Raw genomic sequence first — 23,891 nt, forward strand, 5'->3', positions numbered from 1 at the left:
AAATTTTATATTAGTTTGGTTTCCTATTCATTGGAACAATTTTATTCCTTAGTTGTGTGGATTTAAAAGGAGTTTTCAGGAAATAAATTTCTCAAATATGAGACCTGCGTCTTTTGAAAAGGTTTTATTCTGGTTACGGCTATACAATGTTGAAAGAACAATTCCCAATGAATCGACAAAATTAAACAAAATCCTGCGTTTCTGAATTTTTGAGCTGAGGATTGGGTATTTGAATTATTTGGATTCTTCAGATTAGTGTAACTTCCGACCTTCTTTAGATGTATCTTGTCAAACTCGGGAATCCGTTATTTCATCCACAGGGGTAGCATGCTCTCGTCTGTCAGCCATGACTTGGTAGAAGTCCTAAGTAATTCATTATTGTACTTGATAAAATTCAGTTCTAAAAGTTACACTCTTCTGGAGGTTGAAGGCTCAATCCTCAGCACTCAAAATACAATTGCGAATTGCTTAGGATTTTTACCCGGTTATGGCTGATGGAACGAGAGCATGCTACCTCCATCAATTAAATAAATGGTTCTGTTTGAAATTTCGTGCAGATTCCCGAGTTTGAAAGAAAAATTCCTCAGTTCAACAAGATACACCTGAAGAAGGTTGGATGTTACATCAACCGAAACATTGTGAAAATAACACTCAAGATGAGAAAAGCTGTCCAAAAAATTCAAATGATACGAAATTGATCCTGGTCAATATTTAGATGAGTGACACTTTTTTTTTTTTTTTTAAATATCAGTTGATTTAATCTTTTAAGTTGAAGTAATTGTAAATTCACTTTAATATTATCTGTTTATATATGAAACCACTTTTCCTGGTGTTAACTGTGGTTGAAATAGTAATTCAGACTAGACTTTCAACCCTTGGTAGAGCAACTAGGCTAAAAGAAGGAAAATAAAAAAATAAATAACATTTACTTTCGGTCGTTTTGGATTTAAATTATGTCAGATCAGAATTGCGGTCAGTGATATTACAATCCTTGCTTCAGTGTAAGCGTCTCATCTTACAACGGATATCCATTGTTTTGCGAGACAGAAGTGCTCCAACAATTCGCATAGCAAAAGAAGATTTATAGAATGAAACTATTTTTATTGTCCATCATGAATGTGTTAAAAAACGGTTTTTATTCAGTTGAGTCTGCATTTTATATTTATTCCGTGTTTATAAAAATAGAATGTAAATGATACATCTGCGACTTGCTGATAAGTTGTTTTTTTTGCAAATTCACTCCCTTCTGGGTGTTGCCTAAAAATGAAATGAAAGAGCCGAATTCATTTATTGTCTCCTTATTGAATTGTCTACATAAAATAAAATAATACATAGCCTAAAAAGGAAACTATTTTAATCAATTTATTTGCATAAAGTGTTAGCATATATATATATATATATATATAATTTTTTTTTTTTTTTTTTTTTAACTAGCAATGCTATTCGAAGTTGCCCGGAGTTCTGGCTAAGGAAATTGCATTAAATTTAAAAAAAAAAAAATTTTTAATACAATGCTCTCTCTCTTTTCGTGATCTTTCTTTTTCTTTTTACAACTCTGTTTTGTCTTCCTCCTCTCACTCACTCTCTCTCTTATCTCTCTCTCTCTCTCTCTCTCTCTCTCTCTCTCTCTCTCTCTCTCTCTCTCTCTCTTATCTCTCTTCCTTTCTTTTCTCTCTCTCTCTTCCACTCTGGCATTCTGGATTGAAGAAAAATTAAACATTGTCTCAGTCTGAAAGAAATCCTCCTTCGCTGACTGAGGATAGAATAGAATAAGTGTAGCATCAGGACAGATACTACACTTCGTTCCTGGCCAAAAAAGGCCAAGGAAATAATTGTATGCATATTCAGAGAAATAGTTTTGATTCATATTACACGGTCGTATCACGCAAAGAAAAAATGATATTGAACCAAAAATTACTTAACTCCAATTCTGTACCGATATAAAATTAAGATGCATCCTAAGATGAAGTTTTGCTGCCACTGAAGATGATACTCAGAACATTCTCGTCACATAAACAGGTCAAAATCAACTTTGAAATCTAGTGGGAAATTCTCTTTTTTTCCTTATAAACCTTTTTCTATACAGAAGAGACGTTACTAGTTTCTCTCTACTCTTATTTTCTATGAATATTTGTCACACAATCATCGGGGACTGTGGTCAGAAATAGATCTAGAAGTGAGGCTTGTTGGTCCTGTCCATCTGTGAGACAGGTCTCCAAGATCAACAGGACCAACAAGCCTCACTTCCTGTCTGTGATAGGGAATGGGATATAGAGAAGCTATGTGTTATGCTACCAACTGCATCTTCGTGAGTAAAGAAACCAAGCCAATTAATGTGGTGTACATTAAGTCATCAAATATATGTACTTGCGTGCTACTATCTAGGGAGAGTGCTACATTTATGCTGTCAGAGACTTGGTTGATCAGAGTACAGTCCTGGGTCGAGGGAGGACGGTAGAGAAATTATAAGTAGCTAACACTATGTTGCAGGCTTAGTCAAAAGCAGATGAAAGCCTGGTCATCTGATTCTAGTTCTGATTCTCTCGTCAAGGAGAGGGGGGGGGTCCTCCTTATGAGATATACACAGCAAGAACTTGTTTTCTATCACAAGGACAAAACAAACTTTCCTTTCTTCCTCTATGTGCCTTTATGAACTGAGCTTTTTTTCCTTTTATTTTGCCAGGGCTTCCCTCTTCCTCCCTCCCGTATGGAACACATTACCACAGGCTGCTTCCCTAAAGATTACAGTATAGTCATCTTCAAATTCACTGTCAACTAATATTAGTCATAAGCCTTCATCTTCAATATTCGAATCAAGTTTATTTCATTAATCATAACTCAATCCTTTTGGAAGATTCTTTGTCTTTCAACTGACATTCACTTCATCTCATTAACCCTTATCTGTCTCCTGCGCTAGGTATGCTCTGATGCGCACCTGCTGGATACGTTGGGCACTGCCTGACGATGGATCTGAAGAGTAAGCAAAATGCTGTGATGATGGTGATGAACTGACAATCATTCCATCACAGAATCCTTATCCTCGAGTGACTTATGGCCTTGATAAGTGATGAGTCGTTGGTATTAAAGAGAGGGAGTGACATAACAGATCTTGCAATCATGCAACACGTGTCCTTTATTGGGGACTAACACGTAAAACCCTAAATTGCTACTAAATATCAATTACTGAGGACGTTCTAAGAAAGGACTTGTTGTTAATTGGAAATATTTATTAAGTAGTTAATTTCCATCAGGAGATGGTGGAAATAATTAGCAATTTCCGACAGAAGAGTTGTTGATTCATTTTCACGAATGCATAATGCGTGCTGCACATGTGAAAATAAAGAGAAGACAAATAGCCTGCACTTCCATGAAACCTGAAGAAATCACTTTATTTGATAGAATTTTTTTCTTTTCTTTCTTCTTTTTCTTTTTTCTTTTCTTTTTTCTTTTCTTTTTTCTTTTCTTTTTTTTCTTTTCTTTTTTCTTTTCTTTTCTTTTTCTTTTCTTTTCTTTTCTTCTTTTCTTTTCTTTTTCTCTTTTCTTTTTCTCTTTTCTTTTTTCTCTTTTCTTTTCTTTTCTTTTCTTTTTCTCTTTTCTTTCTCTTTTTTCTTCTCTTTTTTCTTTCCCTTTTCTTTTCCTTTTTTTTCTCTTTCCTTTTTCTTTTCTCTTTTCTTTTTTATTCCTTTCCCGTTTTTCATTTTTTTTTTTCCGTTTTTCATTTTTTTTTTTTCCGTTTTTCATTTTTTTTTTTTTCCGTTTTTCATTTTTTTCCTCTTTTCTTTTTTCTCTTTTTTTCCTTTTTTTTTTTCTTTTTCCAATAATTATATAGAAATACTTTCATGAAGCATACTATAGGAAGTGGTGTTGAGGTTGAGTGGAGAATATGTGCATAAGAAGCGTTTGTTTATTTTGGCGGTGTGTTAGTAGATATTTTATAGGGAGGGAAAATGGTTGCTACCCTCTATTTAGAAGACGATTCTAGGACTCGGAATAAATGTAATGGTTTGTGTAATGAGTGAAAAGGTAGAAATATTTTCCTGCAACACATTTTAGGAAATGGTGATGGTGTCAAATGAAAAAGATGTGCATGAGAAGTGTTGGGTTATTTTCCTGAAATTAATAATTGCTGGGTTTAGGTTGGGGGGATCATTTTATTATATAGCAAAATAATGATCACTTATTTACAGTTTTCTAATAAATAATATCCGTGTGAATCAGAAAAAGTGTAGTATCAAAGCAGATACTATACTTTGCGCCTCACAAAAACTAACAATGTCTCATTGACTTCCTGTTGCCAGAAAGTTATTTCAATTTTTTGTTTCGCTCATTAAACCTTCCAAACAGTCACTTGTCCTCCATTTTCTCGTTCTTCTCATTTATTATAAGAAGATATTTAGTTTTAGAGAGATAATTCAATAAAAGAATATGTCCTTTAAAAAAAAAATGTTTACAGAGGATAATAGTCCGCAATAAATGAATGATGTTTAATATATTCAAATTTTACAAGAATCGAGAATATCTGAATTTTCACCATCTCTTCGACTGAATTTGCATAAAACTAAATTAAACTATATAGAGATAACGTTATCTATTCTTACTCTGAATGTGTTCCAATTTTAAAAATGATCGGTTAATTAGTTTAAGAGTGGATCCTGTATATACAAATATATCAGCATATATATATATATATATATAATAAAAGTTACAATAAGTTTACCAAGGTAATCAAAATGGTAAACTTTAAATATATTATAAATATTAAAGAGTTAATATTTACAAGTAAAATAAACTCAGCCAGATGTAAAAGCTCAATAAAACCGAAAAGGAAATAGAGCTTATAATATGAACAAATGATTAATAAAACATGTTAAAAGACATCTTGAAAAAGAGTTAAAAACATATTTAATTTAAAAAAAGGAAGCACAAGATAAGATATCTTGTGCTTCCTTTTTTAAAATTAAATATGTTTTTAACTCTTTTTCAAGATGTCTTTTAACATGTTTTATTAATCATTTGTTCATATTATATATATATATATACACCTAACTTTATATAAGTAGTCAGCCAAATTCATCAAAAATAAAAACTTAAAAAACTTTTCATATTATTTGGATTCATCAGACTACGGTTCTCATTTTGAGTGTGATTTTTACAACGTTTCGGTTGATGTAACCTTCGACCTTCTTTAGGTGTATCTTGCCGAACTCGGGGAATTTGGATGGAATTTCGAACGGAACCCTTTATTTACTTCACAAGAGTAGCATGCTCTTGTTCCGTCAGCCACAACCGCAAGGACCCATGTCGCAGTGGTTAGAGTACTTGGAAAAATCAATTGTAAAAAGTGACCTTCTACTGAAGGTTGATGGTTCAATCCTGAGTGTGGGCTACCTAAAAAATACAATTGTGAATTACTTCGGACCTCTATCCACTCATGGCTGATGGACCCCCGCGAAGTAAATAAAAGATTCTGCTCGAAATTCAGTCCAAATTCCTGAGTTCGACAAGATACACCTGAAGAAGGTCGGAGGTTACATCGACCGAAACATTGTGAAAATGACACTCGAGATGAGGACAGTAGTCCGATGAATCCAAATAATACAAATAAGCAATCCTCATTTAAAAAATTCAGAAACGTAATCTTAAAAACTTTTTTAATCCAACATAAATATTTAATTCTCTTTCCTTATAATTTAAACTCGCTGATATGGACATGTTCTTTAAAAAAAAAAAAGATGCATTTCCAATCTATTTATTGTATGAGGGTCATTCCGAAAATAAAGCCTCCTATTTTTATTTTTTTTTTTTAACTCGAAAACTAAAACGTTAAAGAGCTACAAAGACTGGAGTGGTTCCATTAAAACGAACGACCTTATGTGCTCTAGAATTTATTTTTCTACAAAGTCATTGTTATTCTCAATGCACTTTTGCCTCTGCCGTAAAAGTTCAGTGTGCACTTTGTCACTCGCACCTATCACCACTCTGAAATCGAGAAATCCATATCCTAACTCAAATCAACTGCCTCGGTTTCATAAACGTTCAATAGGCGCAGGTGAATGTTGATAGGTTCAATTTTTTTCTGCATAGAGGAATTCAATGATTCATCTCTGCTTCTGACACACGTCCATGACAGGAGTTGCTTTCTTTTAGTCTCACACCGTCAGTATCGCCAACAGAGAGATGAAACTTTCAGGTCATGAATGCATAAGTTTAGTCATCATAGCAATGCAATTTACAATCCTCTCGGACCCATTCAGGCGGGAAAAAAATAGGCATTATTTTTGCAATATCTCTTGCACAACAGATAGTTAAAGCAAAAATAACTCATAAATCTATGACGTTTTAATTTTTAAAACTGACCTTGTGTCTAACTCTGTAGGGAGGCAAATAAATAGGGACATTTGTCTGCAAGACAAGTCAGTCATCTTCCCCAACTGAGATATACATAGGACTTTGGGATAATTTGTGAAGTTAGTATTCTCTAGAAACTTCTTCCTTAACTTACAGGAGGGCAAGAGAGGAAGTGAGTCCATGTTGCACTAAGACAAAACAAGGAACTATATAGTCTACATCATATTGTACAGTGTAATATTGTAAAATATTCTACATTGTGATTTGAATATGAAATACTGAATAATAGTAAAAATAATAAAAGAGAACTATAACAGTAATATTGAAAAAAAAAAAAAACCCCAAAAAAAGCGGTATATCAAAATTATATTTTTTGTTTTTGGAATGTTTCAAGATGAGGTTTCATAATTTGTATTCATTCTTTTGATGAATGTTGTCGTTTCACCACGTTTCGGCCAACTCCTCCTCTGGCCTTCTTCAGCTGATTAACCGCGACGGAATAGGAATGCTGAGTCTTGTAACTTAGCCTCAATAATTACTGCCTTCCATAGTTGTTGTCTCACCATGTTTTGGCCAACTAATCCTCTGGCCTGGCTTGGATAGAATTAAAACCGCTATCATAAGAAAATGCTCACTTGGAACTAGAAAGACTCGATGTCCATTGTGGTTTAATCACCTGAAGAAGACCAGAGGATGTACTGGCCGAAATGTGGTGAAACAATAACAACTATGTAGATGAGAATAACATTCAGCAAAAGAGTGACTACATATCAAAATTAGTTTTGTTTTTTAATGCATTTTAAAAATATTATAAATGTCAGTCATTGTTGGCAATATGTTAATTGGGTCATTTCCACAAGTTTCTCATGACTCTCCATCTCATCTCTGGCGAGAGTGTGTCATTTTGTCTTTCATGTTTTTCTTCAAATCCTCAAGTTTTAGAAAAATGTCAGAAAACGTTTTCTCTTAGATATCTCCAAAGAAAGACGGTACAAAGACTTAAATCTTTCAAGTCACCTTGCTGGCGGCACCATGTCTCCTATTAGAGATCAAACGTTGACAGAAATTTATCTCGACACTCCATGAACGTTGCTAGAAAAAAATATGAGTAAAATTTCAATGATTTACCGTATCTAGCAATTTATACCTACCCAACCTCTCTACTGTTACACCAGTATTTGAGATCTTTACACTCTATTGTGTGTATTTAGATGTTTATTATAAATGAGCTTTCTATTTCAGTAGCTTCTTTCCAAGGACTCCAAGGTTTGTAACTCTCTTCCTGCTCACTGTTTTCCTTCTACCTACAGCCTTAGCTCCTTACATCAAGTGGCTTCATTCTTTGTCTCAAGCAATTTCTATTTGAAAAAAAAGCAACTCTTTTTAATGATACAAAGAAAAAACAAAAAAGCTTAATTCGGAAATTTTTTTTTTTTTTTTTTTTACTATTTTTATCTTAAGCATTATTTTTTACAACGCTTTAGCCGATGTAATTTCTGACCATATTCAGATGCATTCCTTTCAAACTTGAGAACCTGAGCTCCAATCTATGGTCGCCCCCTCACCAAACTTTTATGAAAAACACTCATCTAGTTGAAACCACTGTCAATAATTTCCCCCACTCTTTATCTGTGCGTAACACGTAAATTCCATGAACAAAGATTCTTTCTTAGAACTGCACGCATGTGGAACTCTTTTGCGTTTGCATGTTTTCCAGCTGACTACAATTTGGTAGTCGTCAAGTCCAACATAAACAAATTCTTGATGAACCGTCCCCTTAAGTTATCTAATTTACAAAATTTCCACTACTAATGATTACTACGACATGTTCTCCTTGACCATTGTTCACTCATTAACCCTTATCCTCGAGTGGCCGGGCCTTGATAAGTGGTGATTGCTTTGTTTTAAAAAACAAGAAAAAAACACTTAGTCCGTGGTGGTCTATCTGTCCATCACGTGTCTGCATGTAAAACAAATATGTTAATGCAGGGAGATTGTTCTTGTTGTGTCAGCTATAGTTGAATAGAAGTGTTAATTATGCTATTCTTAGGTATTATCATTTGTAGTAAGGATTGAACTTTCAACCTCCAAAAGAATGTCACTGAGATGAAAATTGTAGTTTGACTAATATAATTCTGATTATCAATCCTTATTTAGAAAGTTTTGAAAGATAAAAACATTTTTTTTAAATAAACAAAATAATATAGTTGCAGGATAAAATTTTTTTTTTTTTTTTTTTTTTTTTAAAGCAAATTTTTTTAAATAAACAAAATAATATAGTTGCATAATAATAATATAGTTGCAGGATAAAAAAAATAATAAAAATAATATAGTTGCAGGATAATAAAAAAAAAATTTTTTTTAAAGCACACCTCTGAGATATTAATAGTATGTCTCTGTTGGGAGTTGGCAAATTTTGCAGAAGTCAGTTGGGCTTTGTTAAAAACTGACTTCAGAATCAAGAGTTGTACAACAATCCAGAATTTAAAATATCAAGAACCATTGCTATATAATATTAAAATGTTTTCATATTTATTTGCAGACTATTATCCGCATCTTTTTATTGTTGTTTCACAACGTTTCCGTCAACTATGCCTCTGGCCTTCATCAGATGGTAAACCACGACGGGATAGGAATGCTGAGTCTCTTAATTAATAAGGAATTAATTAAAATGAATGTCTAAAAGAATGTACAAATTAGCTAGATAGTTTGCTAGTGAATGCAATTCTACAATCCATATATAACAAAGTTGTATTCTTTTTAAATAAATAGAAAAAAGGGTTTTTTTAATATGAATATCAATCCACAAAAAAAAAAAATTTATAGAAGTATAGATTTATTTTTTGTTTCTTTTTTGTTTTTTAATTTAAAGATCTGAAAAAAATCTATGAGTCAACTTATTCAATTTGGAAAGTTTTTTTGTTGTTTTTTGTCAGGATACGTTGTTCCTTTGAAGATGTTTTTTGTATAAAATAAAATCCTGGTTACCTATATTTTACTTATGTGCAAGCATCTAAGAATTTCTGCTTTCAATTGTATTTTTCAGATAAAAGAAAAAACGGAGAAATGAAATCAAGTTCACTGGGTCCAAAAACTCCACCACCAGAGCGGAAAAGTAAATTTGCAGCACTAGGAAAAATATTTAAACCATGGAAATGGAAAAAAAAGAAAAAAAGTGAAAATATTGTTAGGAAAGCTGTAGGTAAGTTAAAAAAAAAAAAGAGATGCATTTTTTTTTTTTTTTTTTTATCTGTATACTTATTTTTTTTTAAATTTATAAATGACCTCCTTGATTCAATTATGTTAGAGATGGGTATATTTGATGATGATAACATGCTTTTGGGTAGAATGAACATGCACGTATCCAAGGCAACGGCTGAATTCTTAGAAAAGGGACATCCAGTCTGTAGTGGAATGGAGACATAGATGGATGATAACGTTTAATGCTACTAAGACTAAGCGTTTTTCCTTTTACAAAAAAAACCATCTCTATCACCAATTGCCGTGATAAATAACACCCTACCTAAGAGATCCTCATTCAAACTCTTTAGCTTAACATTCACAGTCAACATGAATTGGAATAAATACATTGAAGATGTTGCCAAGGTTGCTGCAAGGAAGACGAGCTCCTTCTAACATGCTAGAAAACTTTTCACTTCCCAGTATCCTATATCTTTACAAATCCATTATTTGCTTACAATACAATTGCAAATTATTTAAGACTTCTGCCCAGTCATGGCTGAGAGAATGAGAGCATTGCTGAGTTGCAGCTGGAAAATGGCGATTTCTTCCATTGTCAGGCTCTCTGGAAGATCAGAGCTTCTTTTCTGATACTTAATTTTAAAAATGACTGATCTGTTGAAACTTTTGTGAATTTTATTTTCCTTCGTTCCAGTGTTTTGTCGAAGGAAATCACTTTGTGTTTTCCGTCAGTTTGAAAACGATTCAAAAAAGTATTTCTGTTGAAAATCAGATAAGATGATTATAATCTTTCGATGTTATTCTTCCATTAAGTGGATTTTCGCTTTCAAGGTTTATTATCTTTTGTAAAGTTTTGAATTTTTTTTAACTCTGAAAGTTTATCATCGGACAAAATTGAGGACTTTTGTAAAGTTTTGAATTTTTTAACTGTTGAAATTTTATCATCGGACAAAATTGAGGACGTTTGTAAGGTTTTGAAATTTTTAACTCTGTTGAAATTTTATCATCGGACAAAATTGAGGACTTTAGTAAAGTTTGGAATTTTTAAACTCTGTTGAAAGGAAAGGATGATGTAATGAATATGAGCACATTCGGGTATCTTCTCCTTACAAGATTGATTGACTGGTCAAACAATAAATACCGACTGGTGGCGCCACCTAAGAGAGACGTTGAAAAGTATGGCACAAACTTTACACTAGAAATACCACCAACCCTCGTTCAGAGACATTGCATCTGTCTGTGCGTAAATATGAAAGAAAATTCCATTCCAGAGGATTTTTTTTTCTTGAGCTGCTCATCTATAGGACACAATACCACGAAGTTGCTTTCCGGCTGACTATGACATAGTCATTTTCAATTCTAATGTGAACAAGTTCTTAAAAAGCCCACCTTTAAAATTATCAAATTTCCATTATGGTATCTATTAACCCTTATCGAGTGGCTTTCAGGCCTTAATGAGTGGTGACTATGCAGTTAAAAAAAAAAAAAAAAAGATTCCTGCTGAAATTTCTAGAACCTCATATGGATGAAATCCATTTTTTCTATTTGTTTTTTTTTTTTTTTCTATATAACGGCAAAGAAAGAAGAGGTTTTTTATTTTTGGGGGGGTGCATGTGGAATCTTTTAAAACAAAAACACATCCTTATTTTTGTTGTATTTTTATTAGTGCAGAAATAATAGGTGTTTGTACTTTAACTTTGCATGGGAAGTGGAAGCTAATGTTTCCCTGTCACACTCTCACTCTGCCTTTGTCTCTCTCATCCCCCCTCTCTCTCTTTCCCTTCTCTCTCTCTCTTTCCCTTCTCTCTCTCTCTTTCCCTTCTCTCTCTCTCTTTCCCGCCCGTCTCTCTCTTCCCATCCCCTCTCTCTCTCTCTCTCTTCCCATCCCCTCTCTCTCTCTCTTCCCATCTCCTCTCTCTCTCTCTTCCCATCCCCTCTCTCTCTTCCCATCCCCTCTCTCTCTCTTCCCATCCCCTCTCTCTTTCTTCCCATCCCCTCTCTCTCTCTCTCTCTTCCCATCCCCTCTCTCTCTCTTCCCATCCCCTCTCTCTCTCTTCCCATCCCCTCTCTCTCTCTCTCTCTCTCTCTTCCCATCCCCCCTCTCTCTCTCTCTCTTCCCATCCCCCCTCTCTCTCTCTCTCTTCCCATCCCCCCTCTCTCTCTCTCTCTCTCTCTCTCTCTCTCTCTCTTCCCATCCCCTCTCTCTCTCTTCCCATCCCCTCTCTCTCTCTTCCCATCCCCTCTCTCTCTCTCTCTTCCCATCCCCCCTCTCTCTCTCTCTCTCTCTTCCCATCCCCTCTCTCTCTCTTCCCCTCCCCTCTCTCTCCTTTCCCCTCCTCTCTCTCTCTCCTTTCCCCTCCTCTCTCTCTCTCCTTTCCCCTCCTCTCTCTCTCTCCTTTCCCCTCCTCTCTCTCTCTCTCCTTTCCCCTCCTCTCTCTCTCTCCTTTCCCTTCTCCTTTCCCCTCCCCTCTCTCTCCTTTCCCCTCCACTCTCTCTCCTTTCCCCCCTCTCTTTCCCCATCTCTCTCTCTTTCCCCCTCTCTCTCTCTTTCCCCTCTCTCTCTCTCTCTCTCTTTCCCCTCTCTCTCTCTCTCTCTTTCCCCCTCTCTCTCTCTCTCTCTCTCTCTCTCTCTCTCTCTCTTTCCCCTCTCTCTCTCTTTCCCCTCTCTCTCTCTCTTTCCCCCCTCTCTCTCTTTCCCCCTCTCTCCTTCCCCCCTCTCTCTCTCTTTCCCCCTCTCTCCTTTCCCCTCTCTCTTTCTTTCTACCTTCTTTTTAATTTTATATCTGGCTTATTAGTAAGAGCTTTAGTTTCATGATTCCTAATGTGAGTTTTTTTTTTCTTTTTCATATTATTTGTGACATTTCCAATATTTATTTAGTATAAATTTTCTATGAGTAATATGGCTGAAACCATTCCTACAAATGTGTGCGGGTGCAGCAGACCTCAGCATCTGCTCTGCACTCATACATGGTGGCACCAGCTAGTTAATTCACAGATGTCCCTATTTATTTGCTTCCTCGTGAGGGCAGAGATAAACATAAGATCGTTTTCATTTTTTTAATCTTTTTTGATGTGGGTGAAAATCTTACTGTTCAAAAAGGGACGCTCAAGTTTGGGGCAAAAATTATAATTGCGTCTGCCTCCACTAACCGAGTACAGAAAAGATAAAGTGTGGCATGAGAACAGATATTACACTTTGCTCGTAGCCACAGGATGTCAGTTTTGATTCTTGCTAGGGAAATTGAGATTTAGTAACTTTGCTTCTTAGTAGTTGCAAATCGAGAAAGGTGTTAAGTGTCACTCGAACCAGTTAGCCGTCTCAGCTAGTAAACCTCTCTTCCTCCCAGAAAGAAAGAAAGAAGGGAGCTGTGAGGTATTTTTAAATTGTTGATATTGTGGCTTGTTGTCTTGTGAAATTTACTGCCCAAACCTGCATTCTATTTGAAATGCAGGTCACGTGACCTTGAGGGGAGGCGTTCAAGTGTATAGACTTGTAGATATACCTCCTTATTAATGTTATCGAGATACACAAAAAATTTAGAGAATAAGAAAGCAGATATAAACAATACAAAAGTTTTATATACATAAAATCTCATTTATAGAACTCACTATGTATGTCTGTATGTCTCCATTTTTTTTCAAACTGTATCTCAACCGACACAGAAGTTCGCAGAGCAAGTGCCAAGCAGCTCAAATAATTCCATTTTTTGTCAACCTTTTTTTTTTAATCTTTACTCAGTTAAAATAGTTGCTAAGGGGTCAAAATTGAAAGAAATGAGAATTTGGCAAGCATAAGTCAGCTTAAACTACTTTTCTATGGATGCGCATATATATATATATATATATATATATATATATATAAAATATATTTTAGTCATCGACATACAGTCCTGTTTCGTTGTTTCACAACTCATCAGTGCCGCTAGACTAACACCTATCCTAAGCAGAGGATCGAACCTAGAACCGTCGTGATGACAGTCGGCAGTTCTACCCCCTGACTACGGAAGCGGTGGCCACAATTAATCTGTCTGAATGTCTATTTAAATAAACATCCGTCCGCCACTCGTAAAGTGCTCAAACGTATGTTTGTAAACAAACCGCGAGCTTCGCATTCTTTCAGCTAAATTAAGTAGCGAGTGAGATTATTTACGATAGTGCTAAGTGGCCTGGCAAGGCCACAGAGGAGACAACTGAAGCTGGCCTGCAGGACACTATATATACAAATGTAGGCAAATTTTTGCATATTTTATTGGTTTGAAAATATAGGTTCTTTTTTAATCAGTTGTCATAAAATTTTAACCATAGAACTGTATTAGAAATGTTCATGTAGTTTTGTCCTATAGAACCAAAGATATGAGCCTTTTAATATTCAATTTGGCTAACAGTGTAGATATTATATCCATATGTAGATATACCACCTAGTTTGGCAATTTTATAAGTTCCAAATCTCAGTGAGTATTGATCAGAATTTAACAAATGAAGGCTCGTTGGAAAGGTAATGGCCTGAATTGTGTAGTGGGCTATGTGACATTTGCTCTTAAGGTTGTGCATTAAGGAGGTCATCCATCACCCACAGCCTATTTTTGGCACTTTTTTACAGCCATAAAATGTATCAATCATAGTCATTTGTTTTCATAGTTTTGCATATGAATTACAAAATATCTGATATTTTCCTAAAACCTCTGGCCTTGATGGAGGGGAGATTAAAACGTGCTGCTATGGTTTCAAATGATCTGAAATAACAGCAAAGGGAGACTTGATTCCAAATATTTCTCTTATGTTATATCTCCCCTCTTTGGTTTTCATGCATAAAGTAAATTTCAGTGTATAAAGATTATTTGATATTGGAGATATTCATAATCGTACCCTATTTCCCAAAGAGGAGAGATATAACATATGAGAAATATTTTGAATCAAGTCTCTCCTTGCTGTTATTTCAGATCATTTGAAATGACAGCAAGTTTTAGTCACCCTTCCATCAAGGTCAAAGGTTTTTTTTGGGGGGGGGGGGATATATATGTTAATCTTAGTTTATTTTTAGCTATTTTTTTCTTTATCTAACTGTTTTGTTTTGTTTTTTGTTTTTGAAATCACGACTATATATTGGGTACAATATAATATTAAATAATCGATAGAGAATTGACTCTATAATAATAAATATGAAATCTGCATAAATTAAAATATATATTATGACTGGGCAATGCCGGGGGCCCCCTGCTTGTCTATATATAAATCATCATCATCATCATCATCTGGGTTGGTGCTACCAGATCAGGCTGTCTGAAGCTTTCTGACTTGTAATGCAGCAAATATTGATATTCTTTTTTCTTTTTCTTTATAAAAACTCAATCATGTTTTGCAAACCCAAAAAATAAAAACTTGTCTCTACAAAACAACCAAACTAAACACCATGAATAAATATTTGAAACAAAACTTTTTTTTTTTTTTTTTTCAAAATTACCAGATTTAGTCTTAAATAACACGGAAAGGATTGAGACACCATAAAACCAAACCACCAAAAATCATCACCTGGGTTTTCATATTAATGTTAAGAATTTCGCAGACTTCAGGGTGAGCTACGCCAAGCAACGTTTCATGTTTGCTGTCGATGTGTTCCAGGTCAAAGGGTTCATATGCCGTCCTTCTACATATATTCAAATTATTTCTTATGCACTCAAGCAAAGTTTAAACTGAGAAAAAAAGTGAGAGAAAAAATGTTATAGGATGAAATCTTTGTGATTATAAAAATGATGTGGCTATCTGTAACAAAATGTGTGACTGGCTATATTAGGACGTCTGCGTGATAATGGCGTGTGAAATGCTTTAGTAGTAGTCACTGTTAAAAGAATTCAAAATATGCGTGTGATAAAAAAAAAGAAAAATGGGAATACTTAAGTATTCTTTGATGAGAGTCACCTTGGTGGGTGAGATATGGAGGTGAAAGATGGGTGTCACACACAGTGAAGTATTTGTAGTCAGGCGCCATTAAATCCTGTTGCTTTGGTTTTCTTATTAAGGTTATAGACTTCGTTACATTTAAAAAAAAAAAAAATGTTTTCACAGTTTTCTTTTATTTTGGAGTCATCTCCTTAAATAATCAAACACTCATTAATCTTTATCCTCAAGTGGCCTTCGGGTCTTGATAAGAGGTGACTCCCTTTCTAAAAATAGTTTTCATTTATTTTGTTTTTAAATCTTAAAGATCTTAACATATTTTAATAAGTTTTGCTTAAGAAAGTACAATTCCTTTACAACTATTGCTGCATGTTTTTTTTAAAATGTTAAAGGCCTCAACATTTTTTTAAATGTTAAAGGCCTCAACATTTTTTTAAATGTTAAAGGCCTCAACATTTTTTTTTGAAATGTTAAAGGCCTCAACATTTTTTTAAATGTTAAAGGCCTCAACATTTTTTTTTGAAATGTTAAATGCCTCAACATTTTTTTGAAATGTTAAAGGCCTCAACATTTTTTTAAATGTTAAAGGCCTCAACATTTTTTTAAATGTTAAAGGCCTCAACATTTTTTTTTAAATGTTAAAGGCCTCAACATTTTTTTAAATGTTAAAGGCCTCAACATTTTTTTAAATGTTAAAGCCCTCAACATTTTTTTTTAAATGTTAAAGGCCTCAACATTTTTTTTTAAATGTTAAAGGCCTCAACATTTTTTTTAAATGTTAAAGGCCTCAACATTTTTTTTTAAATGTTAAAGGCCTCAACATTTTTTTTAAATTTTAAAGGCCTCAACATTTTTTTTTAAATGTTAAAGGCCTCAACATTTTTTTTAAATGTTAAAGGCCTCAACATTTTTTTTAAATGTTAAAGGCCTCAACATTTATTTTTTAAAATGTTAAAGGCCTCAACATTTTTTTTTAAATGTTAAAGGCCTCAACATTTTTTTTAAATGTTAAAGGCCTCAACATTTTTTTTTAAATGTTAAAGGCCTCAACATTTTTTTTAAATGTTAAAGGCCTCAACATTTTTTTTAAATGTTAAAGGCCTCAACATTTATTTTTTAAAATGTTAAAGGCCTCAACATTTTTTTTTAAATGTTAAAGGCCTCAACATTTTTTTTAAATGTTAAAGGCCTCAACATTTTTTTTTAAATGTTAAAGGCCTCAACATTTTTTTTAAATGTTAAAGGCCTCAACATTTTTTTTAAATGTTAAAGGCCTCAGCATTTTTTTTAAATGTTAAAGGCCTCAGAATTTTTTTTAAATGTTAAAGGCCTCAACATTTTTTTAAATGTTAAAGCCCTCAACATTTTTTTTTAAATGTTAAAGGCCTCAACATTTTTTTTAAATGTTAAAGGCCTCAACATTTTTTTTTAAATGTTAAAGGCCTCAACATTTTTTTTAAATGTTAAAGGCCTCAACATTTTTTTTAAATGTTAAAGGCCTCAGCATTTTTTTTAAATGTTAAAGGCCTCAGCATTTTTTTTAAATGTTAAAGGCCTCAACATTTTTTTTTAAATGTTAAAGGCCTCAACATTTTTTTTTAAATGTTAAAGGCCTCAACATTTTTTTTTAAATGTTAAAGGCCTCAACATTTTTTTTTAAATGTTAAAGGCCTCAGCATTTTTTTTAAATGTTAAAGGCCTCAACATTTTTTTTTAAATGTTAAAGGCCTCAGCATTTTTTTTAAATGTTAAAGGCCTCAACATTTTTTTTTAAATGTTAAAGGCCTCAACATTTTATTTTAAATGTTAAAGGCCTCAACATTTTTTTTTAAATGTTAAAGGCCTCAACATTTTTTTTAAAATGTTAAAGGCCTCAACATTTTTTTTTTAATGTTAAAGGCCTCAACATTTTTTTTAAAATGTTAAAGGCCTCAACATTTTTTTTTTAATGTTAAAGGCCTCAACATTTTTTTTTTAATGTTAAAGGCCTCAACATTTTTTTTTTAATGTTAAAGGCCTCAACATTTTTTTTTTAATGTTAAAGGCCTCAACATTTTTTTTTAAATGTTAAAGGCCTTAACAATTTTTTTTTAAAATGTTAAAGGCCTTAACATTTTTTTTTAAATGTTAAAGGCCTCAACATTTTTTTTTTAAATGTTAAAGGCCTCAACATTTTTTTAAAAATGTTAAAGGCCTCAACATTTTTTTAAAAATGTTAAAGGCCTCAACATTTTTTTTTTTTAAATGTTAAAGGCCTCAACATTTTTTTTTAAATGTTAAAGGCCTCAACATTTTTTTTTAAATGTTAAAGGCCTCAACATTTTTTTTTTAATGTTAAAGGCCTCAACATTTTTTTTTAAATGTTAAAGGCCTCAACATTTTTTTTTAAATGTTAAAGGCCTCAACAATATAATAAAGAGTAAAATTTCTTAAAGTTGCTTTGGTTTCAGCTGATATATCCAGCAAAAATTTCATCTTAGACTAGTTGAATCTGCTTCCTCCAAAGAAGGAAGTGTTTGGGGAATATCAAATTCACAAACCATCCCCAGTCGCATGGATATCCCCATCAGGGGAGATGCCAACGTAAGGTTTTTTGCAATTCTATCAGGGAGGCAGCAACGTCCTCCTACATGCAACGATATTTCCAAATGGTCACCCATTTTAGTACTGACCAGGCTCAATGTTGCTTAATTTCAGTGATCTAATGAGAACCAGTAGGGGTATCAGAATTTTTGTAGGAATTTTTGACACCCCTAACATGAAACTGCAAATAAAATATAAAAAAACTCGTAATTTCTCTTTTAAAAGTGGGTTATTTATTTTCTTTATGGATTATACTTCCAAAATAAACTATTAAAGTTGTTTTAAAAGTAATAGAAATATTTTTTTTTAAACAGTAATGAATTTTACGAATTCAATATTTTTCAATTTTTAAACTTTAAATATCTATCAAAATTTTTCTATTGATTCTATTTTTACGATATTTTCAGGGTCAATGTGAAATGTTATGCTCTTTCCAATAAACCGAATATAATATTTTAAACAAACTTTTTTTTTTTTTTTAATTCACGCCCGTCCCCCCATTTTCAAGTGTCTATTAAAAAGTAAATAATTAATTTACTCACCAAAGTTTTCAATATCACAAATTGAAGAGAAAAGGTCAATAAATACTATATTCAAATTTAAAAAAAAAAAAGTAGTGTTTTTGAGAAATTTACCTGTAAAGTTCGAAGTTTAAAACCTTTTTTTTTTTAAACCACGTTATTTTTTTTCTTTTGTTTTTTTGTTTTTTAATGAAACCTTGGTCCTTGCTTCTTTAATTGAAAAAAATAGGGCTTGAATTACATTTTTCGAGTAGTTATAAGCTTGCAAAGACAGGGGGTGGAATAATTCACACCTCCCATTTTGAAAGTAAATAATTAATTTACTCACCAAAGTGTTATATATCACAAATTGAAGAGAAAAAGTCAATAAATAATATGTTCAAATTTAAAACAGAAAAAAAGTAGTGTTTTTTAGAAATTTACCTGTAAAGTCCGAAGTTTAAAACCTTTTAAAAAAAAAAACAAAAAAAAAACACTTTTTTTTTTTTTAATGAAACCTTGGTCCTTCCTCCTTTAATCGAAAAAAAAAAAAAATTAGGGCTTGAATTACATTTTTCGAGGAGTTATAAGCTTGGAAAAGTGGGGTGGAATTATTCACTATTTTTCACGAAATTTCTGACACACCTGGAGAACCAGTGATTAGGACGTATATTCAACTAAGATATGCGGGCAAGTAAAAACAACGTCAGAACTGAAGGGAAAGGCAATCAGAGATCACCATAACCTTGACCTAAATTCACAGATCAAAGAAAAAAAAAAAGATTATGGACTTATCCACTACATATATAATGGACACGTTAGAATTGGAGTGACAAGTCTTTCCAAGGTTCCAGTACTTTCTACACTTTTCCAATGGATGGGTGCTTTCCCCTTTTTTGTCTTTCCATTCTCCTTGACCATTCACAAACATTTACTGTGGTACTAGCCAAAGTTGATGCTACCACGTGTGTGTGTGTGCGCGCACGTGTGTGAGAGAGTTTTTTGCTGCTTTCACTTCTCTTGGATTGGTATGTTTTTCAAAATTGTTTATTTGATTTTTATTTATCTGTGGTGGGATGACTTTGCTAGTTATGTGGGTTGGTTTCCTCACTCAAGGATTGCATGGATAAATTATTAAAAAAATATCAGAGCTTGGGGATTTTATCCTGTTCGGACCAAAGTTATAATCTATTTAGTGGACAGAGTTTTGCGGTGTTTCTGTGCGTCAAAGATTTAGTTTTAGATCTTTTTTATAAAAACACAAGCAGGCTACCCAGCATTGCCCGGTCATAAAATATGCATAAATATTATATTTTAATTCAAACAGAACCTGAGACATGTGCATACAAGTATTATGTTTTTCTAAACAGTTCACTTCTTGTAAGTAAAACGAAAAGAAAAAAAATGCTCTAACCAAAACCTAAAAACAATGAATCAAGTACGATAACCATTAGACTAATGTGACATGATCTTTAAAAGTGTGTTCAAACTTACTTATTCTTACCATAAGTAATCTATAATGTGAGCCATTTACGCATGCGCATTCGTGAAACAGTTAATAAACATAAAAATCTGATGACTCCTATGTACCAATTATTCAACTTTGACTCCTTAGCAGCCCTTTTTTCCGGATGAAAACTGATTAAAAAGTTTTCCACATGTCTGAATACCCTATATACCAAATTTCAAGTCTGTAGATCAAAAATTCATTGAGTATACAGGTTGAGAATTGTCCTCACTCACACACACACACACACACACACACACACACACACACACACATATTCTCACTTTTATAGATTTATTTTAGATAAAGCCATCCATAAATTCCTTTGAAAAAAAAAAAAAAAATTGTGCTTCACTCTTAGTGGACGAGTACTTAAAAGAAAACACAATACAATAAGTTTTACATCTGACTGACATAGGTTTGCTTTTTCTCTCTATCCACGTTCTATTTATTTAATACAATTCTGAGCAAATTGTCAGAAATTTTCAAACCAATAATTTGTTTTGACAGAAAATCCATAACCTTTTAGGCTGTAGTATTGGTAAGCTTAAGTGGGAGGAGTTTAAAATCTACCCTTAAAAAAGGGTTTCATTTTAAATATTTTCAAGTGGTCTGAAATTTTTGATCAGGAGTATAGCTAAGATTTCAAATAGCGTTTTCCTTCGTCTGTCATGCTCGAATTTCAAATGTCATTTTTAGGTACATCGGCACAACTCTGAAAGGTTTTGTCTATTTGTACGTTAATCTAAAAGCGTGAGTGATGGGTGTGACATGTTCCAGTCTTAGACAGGGAATTTATGCTGTCTTACAGAGGTCGGCTGATATTGGCTTTATTTACCAGCTATATAAAGGTTGCCTATGGATGGATTAGTCCAAGATAGATGCTAGGTGGGTGTAAATGCATCCCTCAATCAGGGTTTGTACAGGCTTGAAAAGGCTTTGAATTTTTAACTTTGTCTTGAAAACGTCTTCTGTTAAGTGTTGAGACATTATGTTAAACAGAGTGCAGTCTCGATACTGAGTGTGAAGTAATTTCCTGTAACAAAGATGGCGGCTAAGAATTAAATGCAGTTTGTGACATAGCCAACAGCGAACTGATTGAATCCAAAGTTCGACAATTTTTATAGTAACTTTGGAAGATTTTCATTGGTTGATTACCACAACCGGTGGTTATAAAAACGATTGTCGAAATCATTGGTGTCATACGCCCATGAGGAGTCAAAAACATTTTGCATCTTATTTCTATTATTACCTTGAAAAGGCCTTTGAAAATATGCGACATTTTTTTAAAAGGCCTTGAAAATCGTATTCTTTATATTCAGTAAAAATTTGTGTCAGAATATTAAAAATAAAATCGAAATAAATACTATTAAAATATTAATTAAAATACTGTTAAAATATTTTTAAAATATTAATTAAAATACTGTTAAAATATTTTTAAAATATTATACGTAAAATCGAAATAAATGCATTCCTTTACAATTGCATTATATTATAATTTCCAGAATTGTTGATACAAGTTACATCCCTTTATCACAAAACTACCTGATATGATCCATAAAACTTTACAGATGTAGCCAAAGTGAAATTCAAAATGAAAATATATACTATTACAATATTTTTTAAATATTAATTAAAATATCTTTTTTTTTTTTTTTTTTTTTTTTTTTTTTTTATCATATTCTTTATATATCAAATTTTGTTTTTTAAACTTGAATTTTGTCTGGAGAAGACCTTGAAAAGAGCGTCAAAAGCCTTGAAAATTGTTGTGGGGGAACCACCCTCTGAATGGACGCAACCACCATCCATATATACCTGAGCTCTTAATGATCCCAGAAAGGGCTCTAGTTCCGGAGTTAACCGTGCTTGCTCGGTGAAACGCGAAACACTGTTTTCATTCGGTCACCCTTTGTCTTTTATTAACACACGTCTTGTCTTACACCGTTGTTCTGTTTTTTATTTTGGCTAATTCAGAACCATAACAGAAATGGACATTGAAAATCTGTATGCACACTGAAAAATACAATATGGCCAACATACTACTTTACAAGGATTTTTATCACTGAATGCGATTGATTGAATGAATGCATCTTCAAAATATAATATTTTTCTTTTTTTCTATGATCATCGTTGTGATTTTATTTCGATTTCCGTGTGTGGATCGCCATTTTGTTGCTGATTAACGGCAAAAATTGAATGAGTCAACTGTTTTTGATCAATGAAAAAGGTATGATGCACCAACTGTTTCCAACCAGAGAGACTACTTTAAAAAATACTTGATTTCACAGCTATTGGTTGGATATGCACCAAACTTTAGTGTAAAGCACCTTTAGAATAACAGTTGTGTCGTGGAGAGTTTGAATGTATAATAGTATTATTGCTAGTTGTATGATTATAGTAGTATTAGAAATAAACACTTACAGGCTCCAAATCTATTGGGCCTTAATTTCTGGTATGAAGCATACTTGGATCATAGAGGGAGCAAAATGCTACTACTAATTAGCATAAATTTATAAGACAAAACGTAAATTTATATGCACACAGAAATGTTGAAATTTATATCTCATAAATAATTTTTTAAATGAAATAATAGATATTGTTCAAACTAATGTGTATTAAAAACAAGTGTTCTGTCCGTTTTACTTTTTATTGAATCTTTGTAAAATTTTAATTATAGTTTATTTACGTCAATAGTTTAAGACTTTTTAAAGAGTTACATTTTAATGTGAATTGCCAGAGGGAGATAATTTTTTTTTTTTTTTTTTTTTACATGGTAGTCACCACTTATCAAGGCCTGGGAGCCACTCAAGGATAAGGGTTATTGTGTGTACAGTAATCATTGAGATAGTATCGTAGATATCGTTAGTATTGGAGATTTGATAGTCTTACTTAAGGAGGCGGTTCATCAGGAATTTGTTTATGTTGGACTTGACATACAAGTTGTAGTCAGATGGGAAACAGGCAAACGGAAGAGAGTTCCACAGGCGTGCACTTCTAAGAAAGAAGCTTTGTTAATGGAATCTACGTTTTGGTTTTGGCACAGATAAAGAGTGGGGAAATTTTTTGACAGTGGTTTCAGCTAGACGGGTGTTTATTATGAAAGATTGGCGAGGGGGGACCAGAGATTGGAGCTCAGATGAGCACATGCCATGGAAATGACAATAAAACAGAGACAGGCTCGCAATGTTTCTTCTGTGGGAGAGAGGTTGCAGGGAAGAGAAAAGAGCCTCCCCCACTAAGCCACAAAGTCTATTTTGTACTCTGTCAAGGCAGGATAGGCTGTTTTTAGCAGCTCCTGCCCAGATGTGGCAGCAGTACTCCATCCTTGGACATTATATTGGGTTTTATATAAATAGAGAATTGCATCAGCAGTGAGATATCTTCTGGAGCGGTAGAAGGATCCTACCATCTTTCCAGCGATCTTGACAACTGACTTGATGTACATGTTCCATTTCAGGTCAGGAGCAAAAGTCAATCCCAGAAGCTTATCAAAACATGGAGCCTCCTCTAGACGAGAGCCATTCATTTCAATTGATGCCAGATGGGAATCGGAGCGTTGATGATATAAAGATAGGAGCTTGGTTTTAGATGCATTAAAAGTAACCAGCCACCTCCCCCCCCCCCACTGTACCGTGCGCTCAAGATCAGAGGAGAGAGAAACAGAACTTTGCCATTTATGGCTTTAGATGTATTGCCATAGATGGTCGTGTCATCAGCATAGATGTCAACGAATTATTTAAGATTGATTTAACTTGTGACAATGATTTTTACTTGTGACAATTATAAATTAAACTACATCATTTAAAACCTTTGTTCTCTTTAAATATGTCAGATGTTAAGTGCAAAAGCAGATTGAT

At 33.3% G+C, this 23,891-nt stretch overlaps 1 protein-coding gene across 29 annotated transcripts in view; it reads left to right on the forward strand.

The window, feature by feature from the left end:
- The window catches only part of LOC145261268 (phosphatase and actin regulator 2-like), an 858,751-nt gene that overhangs the window by 626,255 nt on the left and 208,605 nt on the right, over positions 1-23,891 (forward strand). For all 29 annotated transcript variants that reach the window (XM_080119715.1, XM_080119712.1, XM_080119716.1 and 26 more), the window contains one exon: positions 9,395-9,550. In XM_080119715.1, the coding sequence (XP_079975841.1) occupies positions 9,395-9,550 (156 nt within the window). The remainder of the gene's footprint in view (positions 1-9,394; positions 9,551-23,891) is intronic.

Source organism: Euprymna scolopes, chromosome 37 (genome assembly GCF_053919585.1).
Source record: "Euprymna scolopes isolate OS-2025 chromosome 37, ASM5391958v1, whole genome shotgun sequence".
Taxonomy (NCBI): domain Eukaryota; kingdom Metazoa; phylum Mollusca; class Cephalopoda; order Sepiida; family Sepiolidae; genus Euprymna; species Euprymna scolopes.